General features: G+C 39.2%; 1 protein-coding gene and 1 pseudogene across 2 annotated transcripts in view; one reads left to right on the top strand and one right to left on the bottom strand.

Annotated features, from left to right (window-relative positions):
* The window catches only part of Foxj3 (forkhead box J3), a 98,551-nt gene that overhangs the window by 38,264 nt on the left and 33,929 nt on the right, over positions 1-26,358 (top strand). For both annotated transcript variants that reach the window (XM_028786778.1, XM_028786768.1), the window contains exons 3-4: positions 349-673; positions 18,666-18,740. In XM_028786778.1, the coding sequence (XP_028642611.1) occupies positions 349-673; positions 18,666-18,740 (400 nt within the window). The remainder of the gene's footprint in view (positions 1-348; positions 674-18,665; positions 18,741-26,358) is intronic.
* On the bottom strand, positions 4,441-4,796 carry LOC114638357 (annotated as a pseudogene).

Here is a 26,358-nt window from a genome sequence, read left to right as displayed (position 1 = left end):
CTCCCTCCCTCCCTCCCTCCCTCCCTCCCTCTTTCTTTCTTTCTTTCTTTCTTTCTTTCTTTCTTTCTTTCTTTCTTTCTTTCTTTCTTTCTTGGATAGAATGACATTAGCAGTTGGTGTGTTTTGTATTTTAAACCCTTCATGATTTAGAAAGAAAAAAATAAGAAAAAGGAAATTTTGATCCCTTAAATATTTAGTTTGGCCATTAACATAACTCAGTCATTTCTCTTCAGATTTACGTAAGCTTTGCCTCATTTTGGAACTCCTTCCTAGATTTGTGAATATTGGATTATTTTGACTAGCAGGATTTTTTCCTTGATATTCACTAAGGAGTCTATTTACCTGCAGGATGACATCTGAACTGGAAAGCAGCCTAACATCTATGGACTGGTTACCACAGCTCACCATGAGAGCAGCCATCCAGAAATCTGATGCTACGCAAAATGCACATGGAACAGGAATTTCTAAGAAGAATGCACTCCTTGACCCAAATACAACGCTGGACCAGGAAGAAGTTCAACAGCACAAAGATGGAAAACCTCCATATAGCTATGCCAGCCTCATCACATTTGCAATTAATAGCTCTCCTAAAAAGAAAATGACGTTAAGTGAGATTTACCAGTGGATTTGTGATAACTTTCCATATTATAGAGAGGCTGGCAGTGGTTGGAAGGTAAGTGTTTCATTTTAATTTTAGCTTCTGTGAAATAAGCAATGGTAATACTGTTAACTGCTGTTGAAAGTAAAGCTTTTTGAAAAGCTATAAAAGTAAAGACTAAATTCTGACTTAATTATTTTTAGGATGCCAGAAATGGGAAAACCTTTTAATGGTATTGATTGATTGGTGATGTGAACATGTATGCCACCAAGCACACATGGAGACCAAAGGACAACTTGGGAGTTGGTTTTCTCTTCCTGCTATATGGTTGTTACAGATCAAACTTGAGTCATCAGGTTTTGTCTTCCAGTGTCATTACCCACTGAACCTTCTTATGGTCTTGGAATTTTATGGCTGCCTTAGTTTTGGAAGTAGCTTGTTAGGGCTTTCTTACGTCATGGGAGTGATGTCGCATGGAAGGCGAACACTGTGAATGGGTACCTGCTGTACATGTGGGCTGGCCATGAAGCTGTGGTGGAAAACAGGAAGACAGGACTGCAGGATTGTGTGGGTTTTTATAAATGTTTGTTTTGACTTTGATTTGTTGGAGGTACAAAAACAGCACAGAGGTGTTCTCCATATATTCCACTAGCTTCCTCTAATGCTAACATCTGACAGACCATAGTATGATGGTCAAAACCAAAAATTTATACAGGTAGAATGCTATTGATCAGACTACTAAGGTTTTTTCAGATCTCATTATTTTTCCTTTAGGGTCCCACATTGCAATTCAGTTGTCAGTTTCTCTCCATTCCCCTCTAATCTGTGAGTGTCACATACTCTTTTGTGACTTAGACACTTGAGAAGTACTTGTCAGAAATGTGTTTTCCTTGGCTTGGTGTTTTCTCATGTGAGAAATAGAACACTTGGGGCAGAATAACAAAGAGGGAACATGCTCCTCTGTTTATCAGAGGCACAAAATGTCAGCACAACCTAGTTACTCGGTCAGTGTGATGTCTCTGGGTACTCCACTATAAGGCTGTTGTTTATTGTCTTGTAAATACAAAGTTTTGGGGAGCTATCTTGAGGGCATGTGAACACACTTTCTTTTTAAACTTTGCCTAGGAATTTTAGCAGTCATTGCTGTTTTCTAATAATGAAGTTTCTTTTTTCCTGTAAAATGAAGAATAATATTTTGTTCAGTGAGAATGAGTTTTCCACTGCCTGTGGTTGCACTTGCCACCCCAGCACAGGTAGGTGGAGGTGGGCTTGTCTCTGTGAGTGTGAGGCCAGCATGGTCTACATGGTGAGTTCCAGGACAATCAGGGCTACATAGAAAGTCAAAAGCACCGCTGACTTCTGGTATTGGAGGGATGGCTCCCGTGGTAAAAGAGCACTTGTGGCTCTTGCATAGGACTGGAGTTTGCAGCCACCTGTAACTCCAGCTCCAAGGAATCAAACATCCATTTCTGGTCTGCCTGGACACCTGTGCTCATGTGGATATGCATGCATGTGGGCATGTAATACACATTAAAGAGAGAGGTTTGTCTTACTTGGTCAGTCATTCAGGAAGTGCTTGTGGGCATTTTATTTTTTGTGCTATATCATCATCCTTTTCTCATTTGCTTTTTGCTGTGCTGAACTATTTTCAAGACACGGTCTCACAATGTAATCTGGGCTGGCTTCCAGATCATTGTGATCACTATGTAGTAAAGGGTGGCTTTGGATTTGAGAGTCTCTGTCTCTGCTTCCATGTGCTGTGATTATAGGTGTGTGTTATTGTGTGTTATTATGCTCAGCCCCCCCCCAAACAAAACAAAACAAAACCTTAAGGAATATTCACTTGTTACTGGTGATTGAGTCTAAGGTCTCAAAACATTCTAAATTAGAACGCTCTATTAATGAGCTACATCCCCAACCCTTATTGTCCTCCAGACCAATGCAGCTTTGACCATTGAGAATGTTTATAGGATGATCTCATTCTTTTGTTTCCAGAGGCATCCTTGCCAGGTACCCTCCTTGCCAGCTCTGGAATCAGCCACATATTTAAAAAGCCTTTTGATATACCATCACATACGTTGAGTAGTAACTATATGTGTTATAACAAGTAATCCAGTTTACTTCTGCACATGATTATTATTATTTTTCTATGTTTTACATAGGAATTACCCAGTTGTGTGCTCCGTGACATGTGCATGCTTGCATATGTCTGTGTGTATGTATAAAAAATGCTTATAGAGTTTTAGGTTTACATTAGATGATAGTTACTTCAGTTTCTAGTAAATGTTCCTTTAAGTTTACTACCTTTATTACCCAACATTGTCATGTAGTTTTAGAGATCTTTGCTTATATACCGTGCACCTGCGATGTGCCATGCGCTGTGAAGGAAGTCAGATGTCTTGAGGGGAAGCATTGCGTCACACTGTAGCTCTCCTGTCTCTTTCATCCATAGCACTGTGCTTTTCTGTTTCTGACCTTCAGTTAGTGCATTTGAGTTAAAGTGCAGTTCTTGCTCTCAGCTTCCTCTTTACCTTGCTTTCCCACTTCTTTTTGTCTTGCTGTCTGTGAACATGATTTCTTGCTTTTGTTTACTTTATTACTTCAGCTTATGTCACCATTTCCGTATACAGTGAGTCTTTTTTTGTGTTTCTTCATGCTTATTGATACCAGTATTATAGAACTTATTTTTGTTTTAATAGTTTGTGCCTTATTCGTTTTTTTGTTCATAAATACTCAAATAATAGCTGCATTTTCAATTTTCTATGTGCCAGAATTATTCTAAGTGCTTTTATGCCATTGTCTCTCTAAGTCACACAGCAGCCTGTTAAGTAGATACTCTTGCGCAGTTGTAAAGGAAGGTAAGGAAACAGGCTTAGAGAAATTAAGTGATCTTCCCCCCGTCCCCCCCAGAATTTAGAGGTAGAGAATGGTAGAATGAAGACTCAGTAGACTTGGTAATTGGAGAATTTCAGTACCTGTTGTTAACCAGTAGTAGTATATAACCCGTAATTTTGTGAAGACTACATGGATAGTTGAATTCTCTTAGCTGTCTTACTGCTTTGAAAAATGATTTTTAACAGCATGCTTTAAATCTGCTTTAACAGTATTTCAGTGAGAGAAGTGTATCTTTTTTAAAGATTTAAAAAAATTGTTTATTTGACATGTATTAATGTTTTGCCTACGTGTGTATCTGTATACCACATGCCTTCCTGTTGCTCATGGAGAGGAGACTAGAAGAGGGGATCAGATCCCCTGGAACTAGAGTTACAGATGATTATGAGCCATTGTTATGAGTGTTGGAAACTGAAGCTGGGTTTACTGGAGAATCAGCCAATGTTCTTCACTGCTGAGCCATCTCTTCAGCATAGAAGTATATCTTAAAATTGGACCCATAAAATCTGGGCATATAGTTCAGTAGTAGGTGGTTACCTAAGAAACATAAAGCCCTGGGTGTGATCCCCAGCTCTCCAACTCCCAAATCCCCAAAACTTTTGTTGTTGTTTTATTTATTTGTTTCATTCATTCATTCATTCATTCATTCATTCATTCATTCATTCATTCTTGAGACAAAGGTCTTTCTGTGTAGCCCTGGCTGTCCTGAAACTGGCTCTTTAGACCAGGTTCGCCTCAAACTCAAAGATCTGCCTGCCTTTCCCTCCTGAGTGTTAGGATTAAAGGCATGTGACACTAATGCTTTGCCAAACTTTTTTTTTTTTTAACCTCAGAATCAAAACATTGTTAAAAGGTGGTAGTACTGTATATTTGGCTTGTTTGTTTGTTTGTTTGTTTAAAAAGACAGCCAAATCTGGAGAATGGGTCTCCAGAAGGTGGGCCTGGGGCCCTCACTGCACAATTTGTTCCTTAGCACTGTTTCTAGAATCCTTCCTCACGTCTGGGCGTTCTGGAGGATAAGAATAGGGGTAGATTGGGGGGGGGGGGCATCAAAGGCATCTTCTGTTCTGAAGGCCAGGCCCACTGTGGCTGGGGCATGTGGCTTTGCTACCTCGCTAGTAAAGCCACATTCACCCAGAGTTTTCCTCTCATCCAGCAGCTGGTCATCCTTGAACAGCAGCTGCTCATCAGGAGGCCTCTTTAGGATGCCCTCAACTATGTGTTTGAGCTCTAACACTGGGCTTGACTCCTTGGCCTCAGCAAAGATGGTGGTCTTCTTGTGTCAGATCATGAGAAACACATCCATCCCTGTGGCTACTTCTGGCTTGATGCACAGGACCAAATCTGATGGCTTCTCAGGTTGTCTGCAGCAGGAGTGATCTCTTGGTGTCCCTGGGGCCTTGCCACAAGTTGGAGAGCCAAAATGTTGTTTTAAAACCAAAAATCCCAGCTGTTTGATATTACCAATGAAGACTCAGGGGCCAGGTGCTGGAGTACCCCAGAAAGCCTGCTAGCTCAGAAAGGCAGAGAAAGTACTCAACTGACCTTCCTACTCCACTCACTTCCCAGAAGGAAACATCCTGTATATATGTTTTTACTGACAGGCTCTCTAGGTGATTTTTATCAAGGTTTGGATTAGGGAGATATAAGTCTGTTTGGTAGCATGATGTCTGTAGAGAAAAAAAAATGGCCAAAATTTGAGTAAGAAAGCCTATCAGAGACTTGTGGATCTTTATCAATGGCCATAAAGCTGAATTCCTAAAGGTACCAGACAAGTAACATAATGAGTAAAGCAAGAGGTACCAAACCGATGCCTGCATCTCTAATGTGTTCTGGCTATGTGTTTCCTATTAGGCCACAGAGTAGGGATTTCAGTTTCTCCTCCCTAAGAGAAGTGAGAGAGGGAGTTTTTGTGTAGAATTTCCCAATTTTCAAATGTTCTAATTTCAAGGTTCTTAATCTGCAGTATAATAAATGTGTCTGTTTTGATTTTTGTTTGGCTGTGGGCTACCAATCCTTTCAGTTTAATTTTGTGGTCCTTTTGTTAATTTGAAAAGGGCTTACTTTCTCCTCTAGACTGAGCTTGAGCTTAGAAACACTAAGAAACTTAGTACATGATACGTTAGAGAGTTCGTCCTCGGTTAGATGAAGATAAATATAACAAGCAATAACAAAGCTGTATAAAAAGTTCTGAATCAGAGGATTGTGGAATACTGTGTTATTGTTGACACAGTTGATCACAGCTACCGTTTATAAGTCATAATCATAATCCATTTTGTCTGTGGCCTAGTAAAATGTTAACTCTAAAGGGTGTAGTTACTGACAAAAAAATGGGAAGTATAAGATTCTGAAGTAGCTGGTACAAAGAATAAAGTGTTAACTGAGTAAAAGGAAGGGGACTTATTAGGAAGCTATTAAGGACATGAAATAGCAATTTATTTTGAAGATTTAGAGGGACTTTTTTTTTTTTTTTTTTGTTTTTCGAGACAGGTTTTGGTTTTTCGAGACAGAGTCCTGGCTGTCCTGGAACTCACTCTGTAGACCAGGCTGGCCTCGAACTCAGAAATCCACTTGCCTCTGCCTCCCAAGTGCTGGGATTAAAGGCGTGCGCCACCACCGCCCGGCTAGAGGGACATTTTAATTGCATTTTTAAGCACTTGATTATAGGGGCTCCTGGTAGAAAGTTAGGATGAACCAGATTATAATGATCTTAAAATACATGAAAGTCCAACTAAAAAACTTGCTTCAATTTCTAGGAACAGTATATACATTTTGATTATGTTACTCATCAACCTGCTAGTCCTCAGTGTCTTATATATTTTAAATTGTTGCTATGTCTTGGTGATTATTATCTCAAATCATAGCTGGGAATTACTTTAGAAGTAGTGATTAAATATTTGCTTGAAAGGTACATAGCTTGTATATTAAGAAATAGAGGGTGGATTGGGAGTAGAAGCGAGCGGGAAAGCATTTTGTCCCTTAAGACTAAAGATTCCCAGAAAGATTATCTGGTACCATTTGCCTCGAGCAGACCTTCAGTATCTCTAGGGATTGTAAATAGCAATCATTAAAAATTTTTCTTTTCACCAAGTTTTAAAACACTGGATGCCTAGGATTTATTGTGCTTACTTTAATTTTCTTTTTTGTAGACCTAGATAATTTATACCTGAACATTTATATGGGGACTGAAAGTTGGCTGTGGTGGTGGAACATGCCTTTGGTCTCAGCACTGGGGAGGTTGGAGGCAGGTAGATTTCTGTGACTTTAAGGTCAGTGTGGTCTTGGTCTATGTAGTGAATTCTAGGGTAGCTAGAGCTGCATGATAAGGCTATTTCAAATAAAACAACAAGAACAAAAGAGAGAGAGAGAGAGACAGAGAGAGACAGAGAGAGACAGAGAGAGACAGAGACAGACAGACACACACACACACACACACACACACACACACACACACACACACCCACCAGGGGCTGGAGAGATGGCTCAGCGGTTAAGAGCACTGGCTGCTCTTCCAGGGGTCCTGAGTTCAATTCCCAGGAACCACATGGTGGCGCACAACCATCTGTAATAGGATCTGATGCCTTTTTCTGATGTGTCTGAAGACAAAGTGTACTCACATACATTAAATAAATTAAAAAAAAGAGAGACCAAAGAAAACTGATCTTTTTTTTTCCTTCTTTGTAGAGGTCTTTGTTTTTCTAAATTTCCACCAATTCTCTTAGATTTGTTAGCAGGTCTATGTCCTGCTGCTTCCTTTCTTTAGGAATGGAGGAGATAGTGGGGGCAGTTGGAAGGGCATTTACAGCTTGTTAAGTCTGCATTGATTGAATAGATTGTAGGAAAAAGATTTAATAGCAGGGGTCACCCAAAGTAGGAAACCTTGTCATATTCACTATTAAAGGGTCAGATAAAACCTTAACATTTAGTTAAAACTCCCTTTCAGGTAAGGCCATTGAAGGAGATTGCATTATTAAATATAACTCTGAATAGTCCATAATTGACTTATTCTATAATCTGAAATAGAGGAAAAGGAATTAAAAAATTTATGTTAATAACTTTGCTAAGGAAGATTAACTCTGTAAATCATTAGGATTTTGGTTGACAGAAAGATTTGGTAAAAAAGGAACCCTTGCAACTAAGTATAAGTAATTATGCCTAATCACATTGAAGAAACTGGTATATGTATATATGCATGGGTGTGCAAACATGCTTGCTTGGATTGGTACAAGTGGAGGCTGGGTGTCTTCCACAGTCACTTCTCCAGGATCTTTTTATTGATACTTGCTATTTGGCTAGGCTGGTTGGCATGAAAGGCCCCAGAGTCTCTGGTCTCTGGCCTCCAGTGCTGGGATTGCAAGTGTGTACTGCTGCACCTGGCTATTTTATTTGCATGCTGGGGGTATAAACTCAGGTCCTCATGCTTGTACAGCAGGCACTATCTACTGAGCATCCTCCCCAGCCCATGAGCTTTTGACTAGAGCAATCCAACAATAGCATATTTTCTTGGGATACAGAGAGGAATCATGACATTTACTTGAGATTTGTTTGATGGTATTACTTGAATAGAGACATTTTGTACTTCTTGGAATTGAACTTGGGTTCTCTTATAAAACAGACAGTACTCCTAACCACTGAGCCATCTCTCCAGACTCATTTCTTGAGTTTTTTGATAAACTGTTTTGGGGGTGGGATTTTCAAAGCCAAGCAGTATGTCTTTAATACTTATTTATCCTAAGCCAGTTTTCTCCAGGCCAGCATTACTGGTGATAAACACCACCCAGATTAGGAAAGCTGAACTGGCAGAGATGAAGCAGTGACATGTGTGTGTGTGTGTGTTTGTTTTATGTGTGTTCTATTTATATTTTAAGAATACAATGTGAAATAGGAAACCTATTAAACATACCTGCAATTATGATGAGAAATCCATAAAGATAAAGAAGTTAGGGAAAGTTAGCCAGAGCTTCTAGGAAAAGCTGATTCTGTAGGAGGGGAGAGATGGCTCAGTCGTGAAAAACATGTAATTTTCTAGAAGGCGTTGAGTTCAGATCCCAGTACCCATGTTGGACAACTCCCAACCTCCTATAACTCCAGTTGACAATTTGAATAAGTTAGACACTTGAGAAAGGTCTGTAGGTAGATCTAGATAAAGTACCACAGATGGTCACTGAAGGCATAGCTGCCGATAAGACTGACTAGGCAAGTACAGAAATAAAGAATAGAGCAGAAATGTGAGAGTTTCCAAAATGTAAGCTTTTTGAATGGGAGGAAGATCAAGTAGAAGTTCATTTTTTTTTTTTTTTCTAGAGGGGTTGAGTCTCCTCTGGACCATTCCTTTTCTCCTCCTCCTTCCTCTTCCTTCTCTTCTTCCTTTTTCCCTTTAATTTTATTTATTTGTAGCCAATGCTGGCTTCAAAATTATGTTTCTCCTGCCTCTGTTGGAACAGCAGACCTATGCCCTTATGTCTGAGTTTGACCACCTTGGTTGGAGGTTTGGATGAGTGTATGAAATCGAGTTTGTCTGATAGGTCTTTGTCTTTACCTATGTCCTGAGCTTTGGACTTTAATTTCAACATTTGATTTCATATCACCTACATTTTAAAATTGCATTTCTTTTTTTCCTTTTTGGAAATTATTGTAAGATTTTACTATATTCACTCGTCAGAGTTCATTCAGGCTGTTTTAGTAAACACACAACAAACAACCCCACAGTAGATAAGGTGGCTTACACATAACAAACATTTACTTCTCAAAAGTCTTGAAGGTGGGAAGTCCAGGATCCAGGGGTTCACAGATGTGACTGAAAGCTTCTTACTAGTCTTGGTTGAGGGCCCCTTCCTGGGCTCATGGAGACTGTCTTGTGAATCAAATGAGCTCCCTGGGGCCTCTTATAGCCACAAAGTTCTTTTCTTGAGTTTCCTTCATGATCTAATCTTTTAGTAGCCTGCCTTACCTCCAGATATTACCTCATTGAAATTAGATTTCAACACAGGAGTTTTAAGAGGACACAAACATGGATTGTCTTTAATTACAACCTACTGCCATATAGTATTAAGCTGTGTTATATATCGTGTAAGATCTTCAGAAACTGAGTTCTTCTAATTCTTTTATATATTTTATGTATTGTGTTTGTGTGCACAATGGTCAGATGGTAACTTTGTGAAGTTGCTTCTCTCTTTCCGCTCTATGGGCTCCAGTGGTCAAATATAGGCTCTCGGGCTTGGTGCTGAGCTATCTCACTTGCCCCCCTCCCCCTTTTAATTAAAAAAAGTAAATTTGTTATTTGTGAGAGAGGGATACAGAGAATGCAGGCATGGAAGTGGAGGCTGGAGGATAAATTTCAGGAGTCAGTACCCTGTGTTTTGGGGATGAACTCAAGTGATCCATCTTGTACTGTACAGTACAGTACAGTACAGTACAGTATTCCGTCATATACTGCAGGTGCAGCCTTTTTCCTGCTGAGCCATCTTGCTTCTCTACATTATTTTTATCTGTGTACTGAGTCTTTTAATCAACTACTATGTTTTCTTTAGACACAAGAACTTTAAAAATCTTTTAAAATGTACTTTCACTTTTTAAAACCATTTCTAGTACTTTTCATTTTGAAGATCTCCTTTTCTCTGAAAGTTGCCTTCAGGATGTCTTCCTTTTGGTTTTTAGCATTTTAACTATAATACACATAGTAGTATTGTACCTTACCCCTTAGTTTTTGAGGTAGCCTATAACCTGAGTGAGCATTGTACTCCTGATCCTTCTGCCCAAATGCTGAGATTATAGGTCTATTCCATGGGACCCAGTTGGGGGGGGGGGTGGGGGGGGGTTATGCTCTTGCACATGTGTGTGTTGGGACGCTGTCCTGGGGTCATCGTATGCATGGCATAAAAGCACTTCACACTGAACTTTAGCCCTTGAGGATGGTTTTTGTTTCTCTTGTTTGTCTTTAATTTTTTCTTGATATTCTTTGAAATTTTTGTGTTGTGCAGGTTGATGCCTTGTGTTGTTTGTAAGATTTTCTATTTGTTTAAATTTTCCTTCTGCTTATTTTCTCTGTCCAGGAGTCTTCTAAGAATTCATTTCTATTTGTCTCAAGTCTATAGCTACATGCTGGTTCTGTGTGGGAAACAGTTGCTGTTTTGTCCTCAAGTTTCTCAGGCTTTTTTCCTGGTGTTTTATTTATAAGCTCATCTGAGGGATTCTTTTATCTTCTGGGGGAGGGGCCATTGTTGGGTTGAAACACAACCATGCCTATGCGCTCTGCTAGTTTAAGCCAGAGTAGCCTTGTAACTGTGGTTGCTTTTGGATGAGAGTCTCTGCTCCTTTCTGAGATGTAGCAGACACATCTGTATGGTATCAGAGTCAGTTCTTAGGATACAGGGCAGCAGCGTATGCCTCTCCCAGAGGAAAAGTATTTTCCATCTACTTTTTCCTATAGTAGTAGTAGATTGTTGCCTTTGTTATGGCAAGGGATTTCCTGTCCCTCTATAGAAGTGTTTTATTTCCATTCTTCCTCCAGAAGTAATGAAGCCTTGCCAGAGTGCTATGGAGGAGAGATTTTGCTGCCATCACCTCAGACTTAAATATTTGTGCTTTAAAAAAATCTATGGGAAGTTAGTAGGTGGTAAACTTTAGTCTCCCCCTTCTTGTTGGGCTGTTGTCTAGCTTGGGCTTATATAGTTCTTATGCATGCTGTCACAGTCTCTGAGTTCATGTATGCTGCATGCATCTACTTCTCTCTAGAAAACATTTCCTTTTTTTTTTATTTTATTTTTATTTATTTATTTATTTATTTTTTTTAATTTCTTTTTTTTTTTTTTGAACATGAAATGCTTTTTTATAGCATGTTTTACAAGGGGAGGGGGTAAGAGGGTCCAGGTGGTGGAAAAGTACAAAATCTTCTTGGCCTGTGCCTTGAAACATGTCATGGTCTATATGGTACACTGCCTTGAATTATGATCTACCTGCTGTTCTTCAGAAGATATGGTACACTGCTTGAGTTATGGTCTCCCTGCTATTCTTAAGAAGACATGGTACTCTGCTTTGAGTCTATCTGCAGTTGCTAAGCAGGATCTTGCAGTTGCCAAGCTTCAGAGGACATTATGCAGGTGGGGAAAGGTAGGGGGTGAGGGTAAGGGCGAGGGTCCTGGCTTCTGGCATCTCCCCCTTCTCTGTTTAGTTAGAGAAGGCGTCTTATGTTCAATCCCAACTATGTGAGTTTTGAATTTGGATGTCTAATTATGGGGGGTCTTAGACAAGTTCACAACCCCAAAACACTGATGTGAGACGAGTCACATCGATGGTCGAAGGCTTTAGGCTGTTGACGATGGGCAACGTCAAGGGACCCTGATGTGGGTGAAAGGAGGGTGAGAGCCCTGTCTTAGGCCATGTAGGCTGCACCCACTCCCAGCACCACGCACTCCTTTTTGGCTGCATTGGGTGGGCCCCTGGGAAGTGGACCTACAATAATCCCGTCATTGGGCTAACTCACAGCCATCCTAGTCTCTTGTAAATGTTCAAGTTACCAACCATTTGTCAGTTTGGGGTGTAATATTGTCATAAAGGAAGGCTCCCCAATGTTAGCGGCCATATCAAGGGTGGCCTTGGTTTAGGAAAAAGCCAATTTTTGTTGTGGTGATCAAGAGGCCAAGCTCTCTAGCGAGAGAAATGAGGGCAAAGCCAGGCATACCAGGAACCCTTCTGGAGGGCGTGGAAGTCTAGGGGTCGACCGTAGGGGGAGGCAGGGGAGCTGACAGCTGTGTCAGTCTCCTGTGGAGTCACTTCTGGATCCTCTGCAATTTTCAGCTGATGGTAATGAACTTCAACTGCCTTCTTGATGGCAGCATCAACCTGGTTCCGTGGACGACAGGTCACGGGCGACGATCTCTGTCTTGCTCAATCTTGATGTCGTGCGCACATCCTCTCAATGAGGGTCCGTGCCTCGAGCCGCACGTCTGGGTGCCACTTGACCCGACCGGCGGGTCCTGGTTATTCGTGGGGGCGAGGAGGACTGCAACCTGCTATTCTTCAGAAGATATGGTACACTGCTTGAGTTATGGTCTCCCTGCTATTCTTCAGATGATATGGTACACTGCTTTGAGTCTATCTGCAGTTGCCAAGCAGGATCTTGCAGTTGCCCAGCTTCAGGGGACCTTGTGCAGGTGGGAAAAGGTAGGGGGTGAGGGTAAGGGCGAGGCTCCTGGTTTCTGGTCCATCTGGGTTAGAACTTCTAATAGCAGGCATAACGGGTGATTCAATTTTACCTGGGATGCTGCGTGAGTTCAAGCTCCTGGGAGTCCCTGTTTTTCTTGGTTTTCTGCGGTTGGGTACGGAGCTGCTGCCTGCGACCTGCTCTAGGCTCGGTCCCAAACCCTAGAAAACATTTCCTTAAGTATTTTAAGAGCCTCTCTTCCTCTTAGAATCTTTTGGCCCCTCTTCTTTTTTTTTTTAATATATAATTTATTTATTTTTTCTCAAATCGTAATTCATTCACACAGGGGTTATAAACACAGAAAGGCAGGATGTGGGGAAGGGGATGACACTGGAGTGTGGGTGTTCAGGAGGAATACAGATATCTTTCAGAACCAGGTATCGGCTGGGTGAAGGTTCAGGGGACAGGTCACTGTGACTCTGCTTATGACTCACTTGTCCTTATCTAAGTTGGTATTGTCTGCCAAGGCTACCTATTTACAAGGTTTATGACTACTCGGGCTGGTAAATTTCCCCAAAAGCTGCCTGTTTACAATAGCTTATAGCCATCTGTTTCAATTTTTTTTTTTTTTTTATAGAGACCCAAGACTTGGTGTTAGTAAACATGTATGGCAGGCCTATTGCTGATTTTAGGCCTATGGCTGATTTTAGGCCTTCAGTGTGTAAACAGGGCTGCCTCTGACATCTCCTCCCTTCTCTAAGTATAGAAGGGCTGTGGCGATTCTAATCTTGCGAAGGCGGGGATAGAGGCCTGACCTCCAGTAATTGAAGGGGACCTTGTAATGGCTCCCGTCCCCCTGTTGTTGTCCAGTGAGGCATGAGGGCCATACTCATCCCGATGTCTTTTTCCTGGAGAGGGGATATTTTTGACATCAACCCCTATGCAGTCAGGCTTGTCCCTCAGGGAACCCAGAGACATATTTTTAAGTTTTATTTATATTCCCTTGCAGTGCTTAGCCTCGCAGCCTAAGCAAGAATTCAGATCGCCAGTCAGAGGGGGTTCTGGGTGGCCCCTCTCTGCTTGGTCTAGGGGCGAAAGTCCCCTCTTTTAGGTTGGGTGGAGATGGGTTTTGGGAGCATCCTGTATAAAGTAACAACCTCATCTTGAGTCTCATGGTCCTCCATAGCTAACTTATGATAATGTTACTGAATAGGTTTTGCTACCAGATTAATTATCTGTTGTTTCATAGAGTTAGTCAGCCTATTTGAGGCCCAGGGACCGGCAGAAATAAGCAAAAAGAACCCAAATAATGGTCCCAAGATGGGAGGAAGTAGGGTTGACAACCTTGGAGAGGCTGAAAACCAATTCTTGTACCAGCATTCATCTGTCTCTTTCTCTCTGCTTTTTCTCAGGGCCTTCATTGACCTATTTCATGTTCTCTTTAATCCTCCCTGTCTTGTCTATGTAAAGGCAACCTTCTTCTTTAAAGGCTGTACACAGTCAAGAGCTGCATATAGCCTTTTCTATTGTAATAGAGTAAATCAAGTCCAATAAGGATCTTTGCGATTTTAGGAGGTCTCTTCAGACAGTGAAACGAGGGATTTCTTCAGATTAGTGATGTCAATCTCTAGTTGTTTTTTGTTCTTGTCAGTGGCCCTTCAAGGGTCTGAGTAGTGTAAGTTCAGAGGCCAGCATCTGGATTCACGGGTGATTCATTTTTACCTGGAAAGGAAAAAGAAGGGAATTATCAGGGAGATTTCTCTTCCCTGGATGTAAATTGTTATTCATCTTATTTATGGTTGGGCCTGGCTTTGTGGAGGTATCTATTTATTTCATTAATCTTTTTGGTAGCCAGTTAGCTGTGCCTTCTGTGGTATCAAGCAGGCATATCAATCCTCGGCCCCGTAAGGGAACTGGGTCTGGGCCATTCCCTTTAAGGGTCAGAAGGTCCTTCCCCATATCTGTGGCATAGTTTTTGTTGGTCTCAGTGGTGCCAGAGGCAGTCAGCAGCAGATTTGCCATGAGCTTTCAGTTTTAGAGAGTTAAAAGTGAACAAGGCATGATGGAGAGTATTTCAGGGGGACTCTTTCTGGGGGGGGGTTACCCTTCCCCCTCTTTTGTTTTTAAAGCCAATTTTTCAGAGTTCTTGTAAAATCAGGGCAGAGGCGCCAACAGTCGCTCCCTCCGCACTCAGAGAGTCATGAAGACCCTATTTAAGGTCTATTTATTTATTTATTTATTAATAATCTTTTATCAAAGGACTGTTATAGCACCGCCGACAACTAATCAGACTATATAATATATCGATTAGTAATAGCTTCTTCTACTTTTTGTGAGATTACTTCTCTTTTGTCAATTGTTGAGGAAAATTAGGATTTACATTTCTAGAGAATATTAAACAGAGACTTAAATTCTTTTGTGGAGAGCTTAAAATAAGATCTTAGCCAATTAGCATCTCCTAGAAACTTTTGAAAATAGTTTGAAATAAGTAAACTCTCTCTCTCTCTCTCTCTCTCTCTCTCTCTCTCTCTCTCTCTCTCTCTCTCTTTTTATTTTTTAGACACTTTATCTGTTTTTTTTTATTGGCTATTTTACGTATTTACCTTTCAATGTTATCTCCTCTCCGATTCTTCCCCAAAATCCCTTATTCTATACCCCCTCCTCCTATTTTTATGAGGGTGTGCTCCAAACATCCTCCCAGTCCCATCTCCCTGTTCTCGAATTCCCCAACACTAGGGGATCCAAACTTTCGGGGACCATGGCCCTCCACTTCCACTGACGTCTGACAAGGTCACCCTCAATTACCTATACAGATGGAGACATGAGTCCCTCCGTTTGTGCTCTCTGGCTGGCGGTTTAGACTTTGGGAGCTCCGGTTGAAACTTTTGATACTCCTTCTAGAAAGGACCAAAGCACCCATACTTTGGTCTTCCTTCTTCTTCTCGAGTTTCATGTGGTCAATACGTTGTATCTTAGGTATTGTGAGCTTTTGGGCTAATATCCACTTATCAGTGAGTGCATACCATATATGTTCTTTTGAGATTGGGTCACCTCACTCAAGATGGTATTTTCCAGCTCCATCCATTTGCCTAAGAATTTCACGAACTCATTGTTTTTAACAGCTGAGTAGTACTCCATTGTATAAATGTACCACATTTTCTGCATCCATTCTTCTGTTGAAGGGCATCTGGGTTCTTTCCAACTTCTGGCTATTATAAATAAGGCTGCTATGAACATAGTGGAGCATGTGTCCCTGTTGTATGTTGAAACATCTTTTGGGTATATCCCCAGGAGTGGTATAGCTGGGTCCTCAGGTAACACTATGTTCAATTTTCTGAGATACCGCCAGACTGCTTTCCATAGTGGTTGTACCAGCTTACAATCCCACCAACAGTAGAGGAGTGTTCCTCTTTCTCCACATCCTCGCCAACATCTGCTGTCACCTGTGTTTTTGATCTTAGCCATTCTGACTGTTGTGAGGTGGAATCTCAGTGTTGTTTTCATTTGCATTTCCCTGATGACTAGGGATGCTGAACACTTCTTTAGGTGCTTCTCAACCATTCGAGCTTCCTCAGTTGAGAATTCTTTGTTCAGCTCTGTGCTCCATTTTTTAATAGGGTTCTTTGATTGTCTAGAGTCTAATTTCTTCAGTTCTTTGTATACCTTGGATATTAGCCCTTTATCAGATGTAGGGTTGGTGAAGATCTTTTCCCAATTTGTTGGTTGCTGCTTTGTCCTATTGACTGTGTCCTTTGCTTTACAGAAGCTTTGCAGTTTTATGAGGTTTGGCCCCTCTTCTTCATAGATCCTTGAGTCTTGAGGGATGGAATGATATTGATATCCCATTTAGGGCTAAGAACTCTGAATAGACATTAAAATAAAGTAGATATTATGCCGAAAAATATGATCCCCAAAGATACCATTTAAATATTGACTAAATGCAGTTGGAGCCTCTCATTACTAAATATGTGGCCACTTGAGGGTAAACAGATAAACAGATTACTTATGAATGGATTTTGGAGTCTTTAAATGGGAAACAGGTTTTTGGGATGTTTTCTGTTAACAGTCATCCAGTTCTATTTATTCATGAACACTTCAGGTCCCAAGGCATTTTTCTGTCACCTAAGTTAGTTTAGTGGTTCTTTTCTGCTGTGTTGAGGAATTTAGATCTTCTCCTGGACTTTTGTACTCAGCAGTTTTATCTTACTACTCTGTTTAGTCTTTGATAGTTTAATATATCCTAATGTTGTTCATCTCAGACTCCTCCCCCTGCCAGACTCTCTAGACTCCCTTCTATCTTGATGTCTTTGTCTTCTTGTTTTAATAACCCAGAATCTTTTCATGTAGTTTTTTTTGTTGTTGTTGTTATAGATAGAACCTTGTGTCTATATGCCTTTGTAATAGAGTAGTGGATTTGGTTTTGTTTCAGAAAAAAATGATTTTTTAAAAATTTTTATCAGTGTGTATTGCAGAATTTCATTATGACACTTTTATCCACGAATATATTGTACTTTCATCTGTTACTCTTTCTTATCCTCTTTTCAAAAACAACTCTGAAGGACTTTGTGGGTCTGTGAGATAGGTCAGTGGGTAAACTGACCTACCAAGCTTGTTCACCTGACTTTTATCTCTGGGACCTATATGACAGCAAGAACAGTAAGTCAGCAAGTACATTCTTTTACCTATATTTAAATTGTTCTCTTCTATACATCTCTTTAAAAATTAACTATTCAGTTAAAAAATAACTTTTAAAAGTGCAAGGGCCTCTGTTCATATAGATAAAGGTAAACTGGTATGTTTATATCTTTTTCAGAAAACATTATTCCAAGATGACTATTGCTGTCTGTGAATGTCCCAGTATTATTTAAATGATATCTGTATTTGTCTAATTCATTTAAAGTTGTGAAACATGTATCTACCATAGGATAGTTTTTCTCTTACAACCTTCTGATTTCGAGTTTACTGATAGTACAGTGGCCATTTTTAAAGTTTGTTTTGTTTCAGTACTGGAGAGTAAATCTGACGTGTGCATTCAAAGCAAATGCTCTCCCTGATGTTGTGCTATATATTCCTGGCATTTAACACTTTAAGAAACTCACTTAAAAGTGGTAACACTTGTACCTTAAACCATTTGGATTGTGCAGGAAAGTAAAAAGAAGAGCATAATTATCACCTAAAAGCCTATGTAGTATAACTTCTGACATTTGGCATTCTGATTTATTTCCAAGAGTAAACATGTAAATAACCACAGTTAAGGGCTTGAAATTATGACCCAGAGGTTAAGAGCACATGGTATTCTTCAGGAGGACCTGGGTTCAGTTCCCAGTACCTACATGGTGGCTCAGAACTGTCTATAACTCCAGTTTCAGAATGCCCTCTTCTGGCTTCTGTATGTACCTGGTATGCACACATGTGGTGTACAGACATACATGCAGGTAAAACACTCATATAAAATAAATCTTAGATACAACAATGTACAATTTTGTGTTTGATACTTACTGTTTAGCATTGCATTGTAGGCATCTTTTTGCATAAAGTTCTTTAAGCAATTAAATGCCAAATATATATCGTTATTGAATCTGCTTGGAATTGAGTATTCCAATAACTTGTTTTCATTTACTATATGCTATGTCTAATTTAAAAACCAGAAAAGTTTAACCTTGAAGTTCATTTATATATTTATTTTAAATATATGTGTATGTATGTGAATCTGTATAGGTATGTATATGTAGGAATACGTTCTCTTAGAGACCAGAACAGGGTATAGGATCCCCTGAAGGTGGCATTACAGTTGGTTGTGAGCTGCCTGATGTCACTGTTGAGATACAAACTCTGGTCTTCTGCAGGTGCAGCTAGCACTCTTACCTGCTGAGCCATCTTTCCAGTCCTTGGAGCTTATTTTAAAAGTTGACTCTATTTATAACTGTATTCCAATTCATAGAAATATGTAGGTTTCTTGTTTTTATTTTAAAGATGGAGTAGATTTTTTTCATAGTCCACTGACCCAACAATGGTTTTCTTTTTTAATTTCAGAATTCCATACGACATAATCTGTCACTGAACAAATGTTTCCTTAAAGTGCCTCGATCCAAGGATGATCCCGGAAAGGTAGGATGTTTTCTTAAATTGTAGTGATCTGTCAGATATGAGTCAAGACCGTATCTAGTTCATTGGTCAGGAGTTATGTGAAGCAGCAAGAACTCCTGTCTACACTGGCTTAGGTGATATGGGTTAAGTAAGGACCAGCTGTTTTTAAATTTTTGATTGATTGATTGATTGATTGATTGTTTTGAGACAGGGCTTCACTGTATCCCTGACTGTTCTGGAATTGACAGAAATCTACCTGCCTCTGCCTCCTGACTGCTTTGCCATCACCCCTAGCTTGAGAGCTCCTTTAAAGTGATAAAGAAGCCAACTAGAGCTTTTCATTGATAGTTTGCCTTGTTTTATCTAGTTTTTTCCTTGGTTTTCTTAGTGTTGTGTATGGAGTCTAATCTGATGTCGAGTTGCTTGTCAGGAAGTATGGAGGGCTGTTACTACTATCTGGAGGAACTGTGTACTTGGCAAGGAGAAAAGTGCTCTAATGAAGTAAACACTCATTTCTGTTCCATCCTCAGAGTTGTTTATTATCTTCTGATAGCATTATAGTTTCAGTGTTGTATCCAGAGAATCTCTTCCTGTTTTGTTTAGGTAACTCTGCAACAATTAGCTACAGCTTGTACAGTCAGTTCTTTTCTAAAGCTTAGATTACGAGGTTGGATGATAAGTGGTTGTCAATATCAGTTCCTAGATTTGGATTGAGACACTTGTGCCTGTTGGTAAGATCCCATTCTTATTTGAGTGGTTAGGTGTCTGTTGTTTGTTAGAAAATATGCTGTTCAGTTTTACTCTTGTCGTTTCAGTTGTAGTTTAGCTCATTCATAGCTTACTGTGAAGATCATCTTTAGGTTTCATAAGCATGCCTTTCACACCGTTCCTTTCTTTCCTTCTCCTCCAGTTGGCTTGTTAATGCATATCCCCGATTGAGCGCTAGTGCTCCACTGAAGCTTGTTTTCTCACTGTAGTCGCCGTCATGCTATAGCAACTCCTGCCTAGTCTCTGTTTAGGGCTTGCTGCTTCCGTTTACAGATCTTTCACAAAGCAGCCAGCAGTCTTTCAGAAATGCTGACTGTATACCCGAGTCACCACTCTTCAGTAGTTATCTACAGAATCTAAACTTTGAAGGGTCAGGATCATGTATATCACATTCACTGTGAATTTCAGTTACTTGCACAGAGGTCAGTGACATTGAGGAGGCACCCTTGTTGATAAGTGTACTAGCTTCTTTACGGCCACTAAGGCATGGAGAGCTATGCATTTCTTCCTAAAGCCCAGAAGTGGTGGTGTTTCGTGCCACTTGGGAGGGTTTCTCTTCCCTCAGGCTTTCATTAAGATTGAATATATTATTCTAATGGTCTATTTACTCTTCACTCATGCTTGTAACTTTAACACTGTGAATAGGAATTGATAAGGACAGTTTTTTCCTTTGAAGTAGGTTTGCCTTAAAAAGAACGAGGCTTTTTTTTTTCTTTTACAATTTTTTTTATAAAGACAGGTTTTTACAGAACCTGCTATATAGATCAGTTTGGCCTCAAATTTACAAAGATCTGCCATAGGTCTGCCTCTCTTTCCCAGTGCTGGGATTTAAAATCATGTATGACCACACCCAGCAATTTTTGTAGTATGACTCAGGTTGAAAACTACTTTTTTAAAGATTTATTTCTTTATTTAATGTGTATGAGTACACTGTAGCTGTCTTCAGACACACCACAAGAGGGCATCAGATCCTACTACAGATGCTTGTGAGCCACCATGTGGTTGCTGGGAATTGAACTCAGGACCTCTGAAAGTGCTCTTAACTGCTGAGCCATCTCTCCAGCCCTGAAAACTAATTTTTAAAAGACAAGAAATAATTTAAAACTTATGAAGGCACTAGTTTTATTTTTGTAAGCATTTGATTCTGATTAAACTTTATTAAGAATTTTTGCTTGTTTTTACATTTTGATACAGGTATATGTAACCCTGTTGACCTGGTCTTAGCTATGGAGACCAGGAGAGCCTTGAACTTACAGCGGGCCTCTGCCTCCCGAGTGCTGGAATTGTAAGCATGTGCCATCACACCTAGTTTTAACTTCTGGAGGGAGTAAATACTCAATAAAATTATACCTGGTTTCTAACTATTTAACTGAATAGTAACCAGTTCAAAGGCCATTAAACACTTGGCTGACAGTTTTCTTTTGTACAGAAAACAAAACACTTTCTTTAATTAAGTAGTATCCTGGAGTAAGTTCGATGTTGAAAAAATAAGGTTCATTTTGAAATAATCCTTTGGACCTAAATTTATCTCAATATGTAGTTAAAATATAGAGGGATTGGAAAAATGTCTTTCTTGTTAAGTATGTGTACTACTCTGGCAGGGAACCTGAGTTTGTTTCCTAGCACTTGCATTAGGCAGCTCACACTCACCCATAGACTCTAGCTTCAGGACATCCAGTAACCTCTTCTGGCCTCCATGTTCGCCTACACTCATGTGCACAAACCCATACACATGCACATACACATAATCTGTTTAAAAATAAATTGAATGTGAGAAGTATGAGCTTTCAGCTTTTACCATTTGTCTCTAGTTTTAATGTTTTGTATTCAGCAAACATAATCCTCACTAATTTATTTACTTTTACAAACTAATTACAAACAGAATTGCTTTCAATTAGCATCTCAAAGCAAGGTTTGAGTAGTAGCCATTGTTCTTATTGATTACAGTTAGAAGTTGATGTTGTAAACTTGATCTTATAAGTAATACATTATGTGAATAAAATTACTTTTATTTGCTATATAAAGTTTATTTATTCTATGTGTATGTGTGTTTTATCTGCATATAAATCTGTTTAGCATGTATGTACCTGGTGCTCAGGGATTCCTTGGGATTGGAATTATAGATGATTGTGAACTTCCATGTTGGTGTAGGAATTGAACTTGGGTCCTCTTGAAGAGCAGCCAGTGCTTTTAACCTCTGAACCGTCTTTTCCACCCCTTTATGATATTAGAATGAAAATTTGGTTTAGAAGGGGAAAAAAAAACTCACTTTTTTTTTTTTTTTTTGGAAATCTTGGTGTCACCCCACTTTATACAAGAGATAATTAGGGCCGAGATACTCCTTGTTCATGGTCAGTTTGGAGTTTGAGACAGCTATTCTGGTCATATTTTCTTAACAGTTGCAGAAGACTAGAATAAACTAAAGAGGAATACTTCATGAAAAGCTGCAACCAGGTCTTCAGTTTATCATTAGGAATGTCTCTTTCCAGCCCCCAGTTCCACTCATTTCTTTTGACTTGATTTTTTTAAGGTCAATTAATGGCAGAGGCTATGCTATTTTAGTGGCATCAGAACTTTCTGCTATGTTCCTCCCCCTCCTTCCATGTAATCTATAACCAGCACAGAGCCTTAGAGTGAGTGCTGAACAAATTAGGTTTGCTTGGTTTCCTGGTTTGTAGTTGAGTGCTTTTTCCATTATACCTGTCTTCCTTGAGAGGAGGCCAACATGTTGGTTAAGCTTGGGTATTTATTAATTGATTTTGTTTTATATTATAGTATTTAATATGTAAGTAATATAATTATAAAAATAACAGTATTTAATAATGGTACTTAAGTTTTCCCAAACCACTATTACCACAGTGGGAGAAAACCATTGAGCCAAGTAGGAGCTCAACAGGTGGAGTAGACTTAGTGGTTTTAAATCAGTATAGTCAAGAGCTCTGATTGCCATCTGGGCATAGGACTAATTAAGTTTAGTTGAATAAGCAGTATGAACAGACAAAGTTCAGGTGAATCGGTGATTAAAGGAATTAATAACAAGGTCCAAAAGTAAAGAAATGGATTGGTGCCGGTGAGCAAAGGTCAGTTATGAATGTCACATCAGTAATTAGACACACTGAGATGTGAAAGCTAAGGGTAGCTGGGCATGGTGGCATGTGCACTTAATGCTTCCAGCACTGAGGAGGTTGAGGTCAGCCTGAGTTGCAAGATGTGAGATGCTTTGTTTAAACAACGACAAAAGGTTAGAGAGATTGCTTCTTTTTTTTTGCAGGGGACCTGAGTTCAGTTTCTAGCACTCGTGTCTGGTGGCTCACAACTGTCTGTTAAATAACTCCAACTCTCTTCTGGCCTCCATGGGTAACCTCTGGCATGTATGCACACATATACAAAAATAAAATAAACTTTTTGAAAATCAAAAGCTGGCATTGATAAAATAGGTATTTTGGTAACTTTCTGTCCTAGCATTACGGCATGCTCTGAACTGTTTCCTTTCAGCTGCTTGGTTGGCTGAATGGGTGGATGTATAAACAACTATCGCAGTGCCAGCTCAGGTTCCTGGAACATCCTTTGGAACAAATGCAGACTTCTTCAAGTTAAAATGCACTAATTATCAAATTAAGTAAATAATGCCTAAAAGGACAACTAAAGTAATTTACTCCTAAATCAATAGACTTTACATATGTAATTACCATATTGATTTAATAAAAGGCTTCTCTTAAATGTTACATACCTCCAAGTTTTACATATCATACAGATGTAGATATATATATTCAGCTATTTTATAGTTGAATATAAAGTTTTACTATGTCATTCTGAATGTCTAAGAGACACCCAACTCACCTATCTTCAATATGCAACCCACTAAAAAAGCAGCTTGATATAACTACTAGTTGGTTTATTTTTAAATCTCAGTATTTATCATTATTTGGACTAAGCCTAAATGAAAGGAATCTAATGATCAAATAAGCAACAACTCTGACAGCCTTCAAATGGTCAATCCATGTGGGAACCCCATAGGATGGACTACATGAAACAAGGAGGAACAAACTGTTGTACTTATGATATGGATGAGTCTCAAAAGTGTCGTGCTAAATCAAAAGTCATCTAAAAAGACTGTGTTCAGTATGAGACGTATTATATACCAAACCTGGAAAAGACAAAACTCTAAGAAACAGTAAACATATCTATGTCTACTTAATAGAGTCCTCAGCTGTTTACATGTCCTGTCTTGATTCCAGATGAAATCTGTTCAAACCTGATGTTAGATGGTGACCTTTGAGCTCTTCATAGGTTTTTTGATGTTAGGGAACTTGTAGTAATGGAGTCATCAGGAATGTGCGTGTGCATGCTTTCTCACTACAGAGCTGGCTGCTCTTCATCATTGTTTATTATTAAGCCATGTTCTATTTTATGAATATAAAAGATGGCTTACCCATTTTTTGGTTAGTAAACAATTTGGAGGTCTTCTCAGTTTGGGACTGTCATTAAAAAACTACTTGGAAATTTAACTGTTTTCTTTGAGTCCTCTTGACTACTGAGAGGAAGGATTGCTGAGTCACAGGGTAAGTGGGAGAAGATACTCGTCCTTATTCTTTGTGGCTGTACTATTTTGCATTTTCACAAGTTGAGAGTCTTCCCACTACTAATTCATTATTAGCTATGGTTTTAACTTTGACTGGGTGTGAAACGGTATCTTCCCATAATTTTGATTTGCCGACAATCCTCATTACCCCTGATTTTTAAAAAGCATCTTTTAGTGGCCATTTGCATATCTTTTCTGAAGGTCTTTTAAGTTAAAAAAGACTGTCATTACTGAGACTGTTCTGTGTAGAAGTCTTTTGATAGATTTAGGTTGTGAAAATACTGTCTCAGACTGAGGTTTGCTTTTTTATTTTTATAATTATGCTGTAAAAAGAGTAGTCATGTTAAATGTTAATGAAATGGAATTTATTCCTAAGTTATTATTTAGTGATTTTTGTGTGCTGTCCAGGCAGTCAACTAGTAAGTAAGTACATAAAGATTTTTTTCTGTTTCTGTAAGTTTGATGGTTTACATTTATGTTCATGATTCATTTCAAGTTAATGTTTCATTTCAAGTTAATGTTTATTTTATGTGTGATTCTTTTGTCTTTTTGAATTGTTCTTTTACCTTTATGAAATGTTCCTATTTTTTAAAAATTGATTTGTGTGTGTACATATGTACGTGCATGGTGGGGGAGGGAGGGAGGGAAGGAGGGAAGGATGGAGGGAGGGAGGGAGGGGAGAGATAGATAGATACTGGGTCAAGGCATTGAGTATGTGTGGCAGCAAACTCTTTTGGTCTCTGAGCCTGCATGCATATGGTACATACACACATACACACATATACACATAAACTCTTAGGAAGAACTCTAGTGGCTAGCATAGCTAAAGGAAAGCTAGGACTCAGCTAAAAATAAGGAGACAGGAGTTCCTTTCAGGCAGTACACTGACTTTGTTTTCTGACAGTGAGTAGGCTATGTCATACATAACTAGTATTAGATTAGTTGTCTTTGGTTACTTTTTCCCTGTCTTAGTTAGTGTTCTATTGATGTGAAGATTGTGACCAGGGCAGTTCTTACAAAGAAAGCATTTAATTGGGGGCTTAAAGGGTTAGTCCATGATCATCATGATAGGAAGCAGACAAGCATGCCACTGGAGCCGTTGCTGAGTTTTACATATTGATCTGTTTTGAAACCTCAAAGCCCTCATTCAGCAAGTCCACACCTCCACCAACAAGGCTACACCTCATTGAAACCAACATACCCCTACCCCTTTGCAAATACACATTTTTGTTTAGATATGACTTGCATACCATTCCCTTTTGTTTTGGATCATATAACCCAGTAGTTTCAGCTTATTTATAAAGCTGAACTACAGGACATTTCCATTCCCTCACCTTGAAAAGGACCACAGTTTCCATTAATTTTTTTCTTCTTCCCATCTCTCCTATTTTAAGCTCCTGGCAACCATTTATTTTTGTACTTATGAATTTTCTTAATCTGAATAGGCCATCAACAAATTTTCAAGGTTTTCTACTGTGCTTTGTTTGTAAAAATTTTTATAAAATAACATTTAAAATTTTGTAACTATAAATAAAAGTTTATGGTAAACTCTGATACTAGTTTTCTGGATACATTTGGAAGTAGAGTTGTGGTGATTGACTCATAGTCTGACTATATTGGGGATTTAAATAAAGATTATGGGTCAATACATGATCTTACTGTAACTTAATGACTACAAAAGTATTAAAGTATGTTTGTTACAAATCAACATTGTACATTACTCAGAATAATTTCCTTGCCTATAGTGAGAAATATTTTTGGTATCACTAAAATAAAACTTGAATTTATTTCAGTTACTACTAAATCAAGTAGAAGGAACAAATGAGCTAATTTAGGAGAGATACATTTCAAAACAACTGTATGCATCCATATATATTTTCAGTGTTAGTAGAACATATACAAGGTTCTGGTTTCAGTCTCAGAAAAGCAGCTTTCCCATTCAGTAGTTAAGATAAAATACATTCACATAATTATAAGCATATAGAGATTTTTAACAATTTGGCAAATAGGTGAAGAAAACAAAAAGAAAGTGTAGAATGGAGAGATAAGAGTTAAGAGCACTGACTGCGCCGGGCGGTGGGGGCGCACGCCTTTAATCCCAGCACTTGGGAGGCAGAGGCAGGCGGATTTCTGAGTTCGAGGCCAGCCTGGTCTACAGAGTGAGTTCCAGGACAGCCAGGACTATACAGAGAAACCCTGTCTTGAAAAAACCAAAACAAACAAACAAACAAACAAAACAAAAAACAAAAAAAACCTAGAGCACTGACTGTTCTTCCAGAGGTCCTGAGT

Source organism: Grammomys surdaster, unplaced genomic scaffold (assembly GCF_004785775.1).
Source record: "Grammomys surdaster isolate TR1022 unplaced genomic scaffold, NIH_TR_1.0 100, whole genome shotgun sequence".
NCBI lineage: Eukaryota > Metazoa > Chordata > Mammalia > Rodentia > Muridae > Grammomys > Grammomys surdaster.
This window is presented reverse-complemented; position numbering and strand designations above follow the sequence as displayed.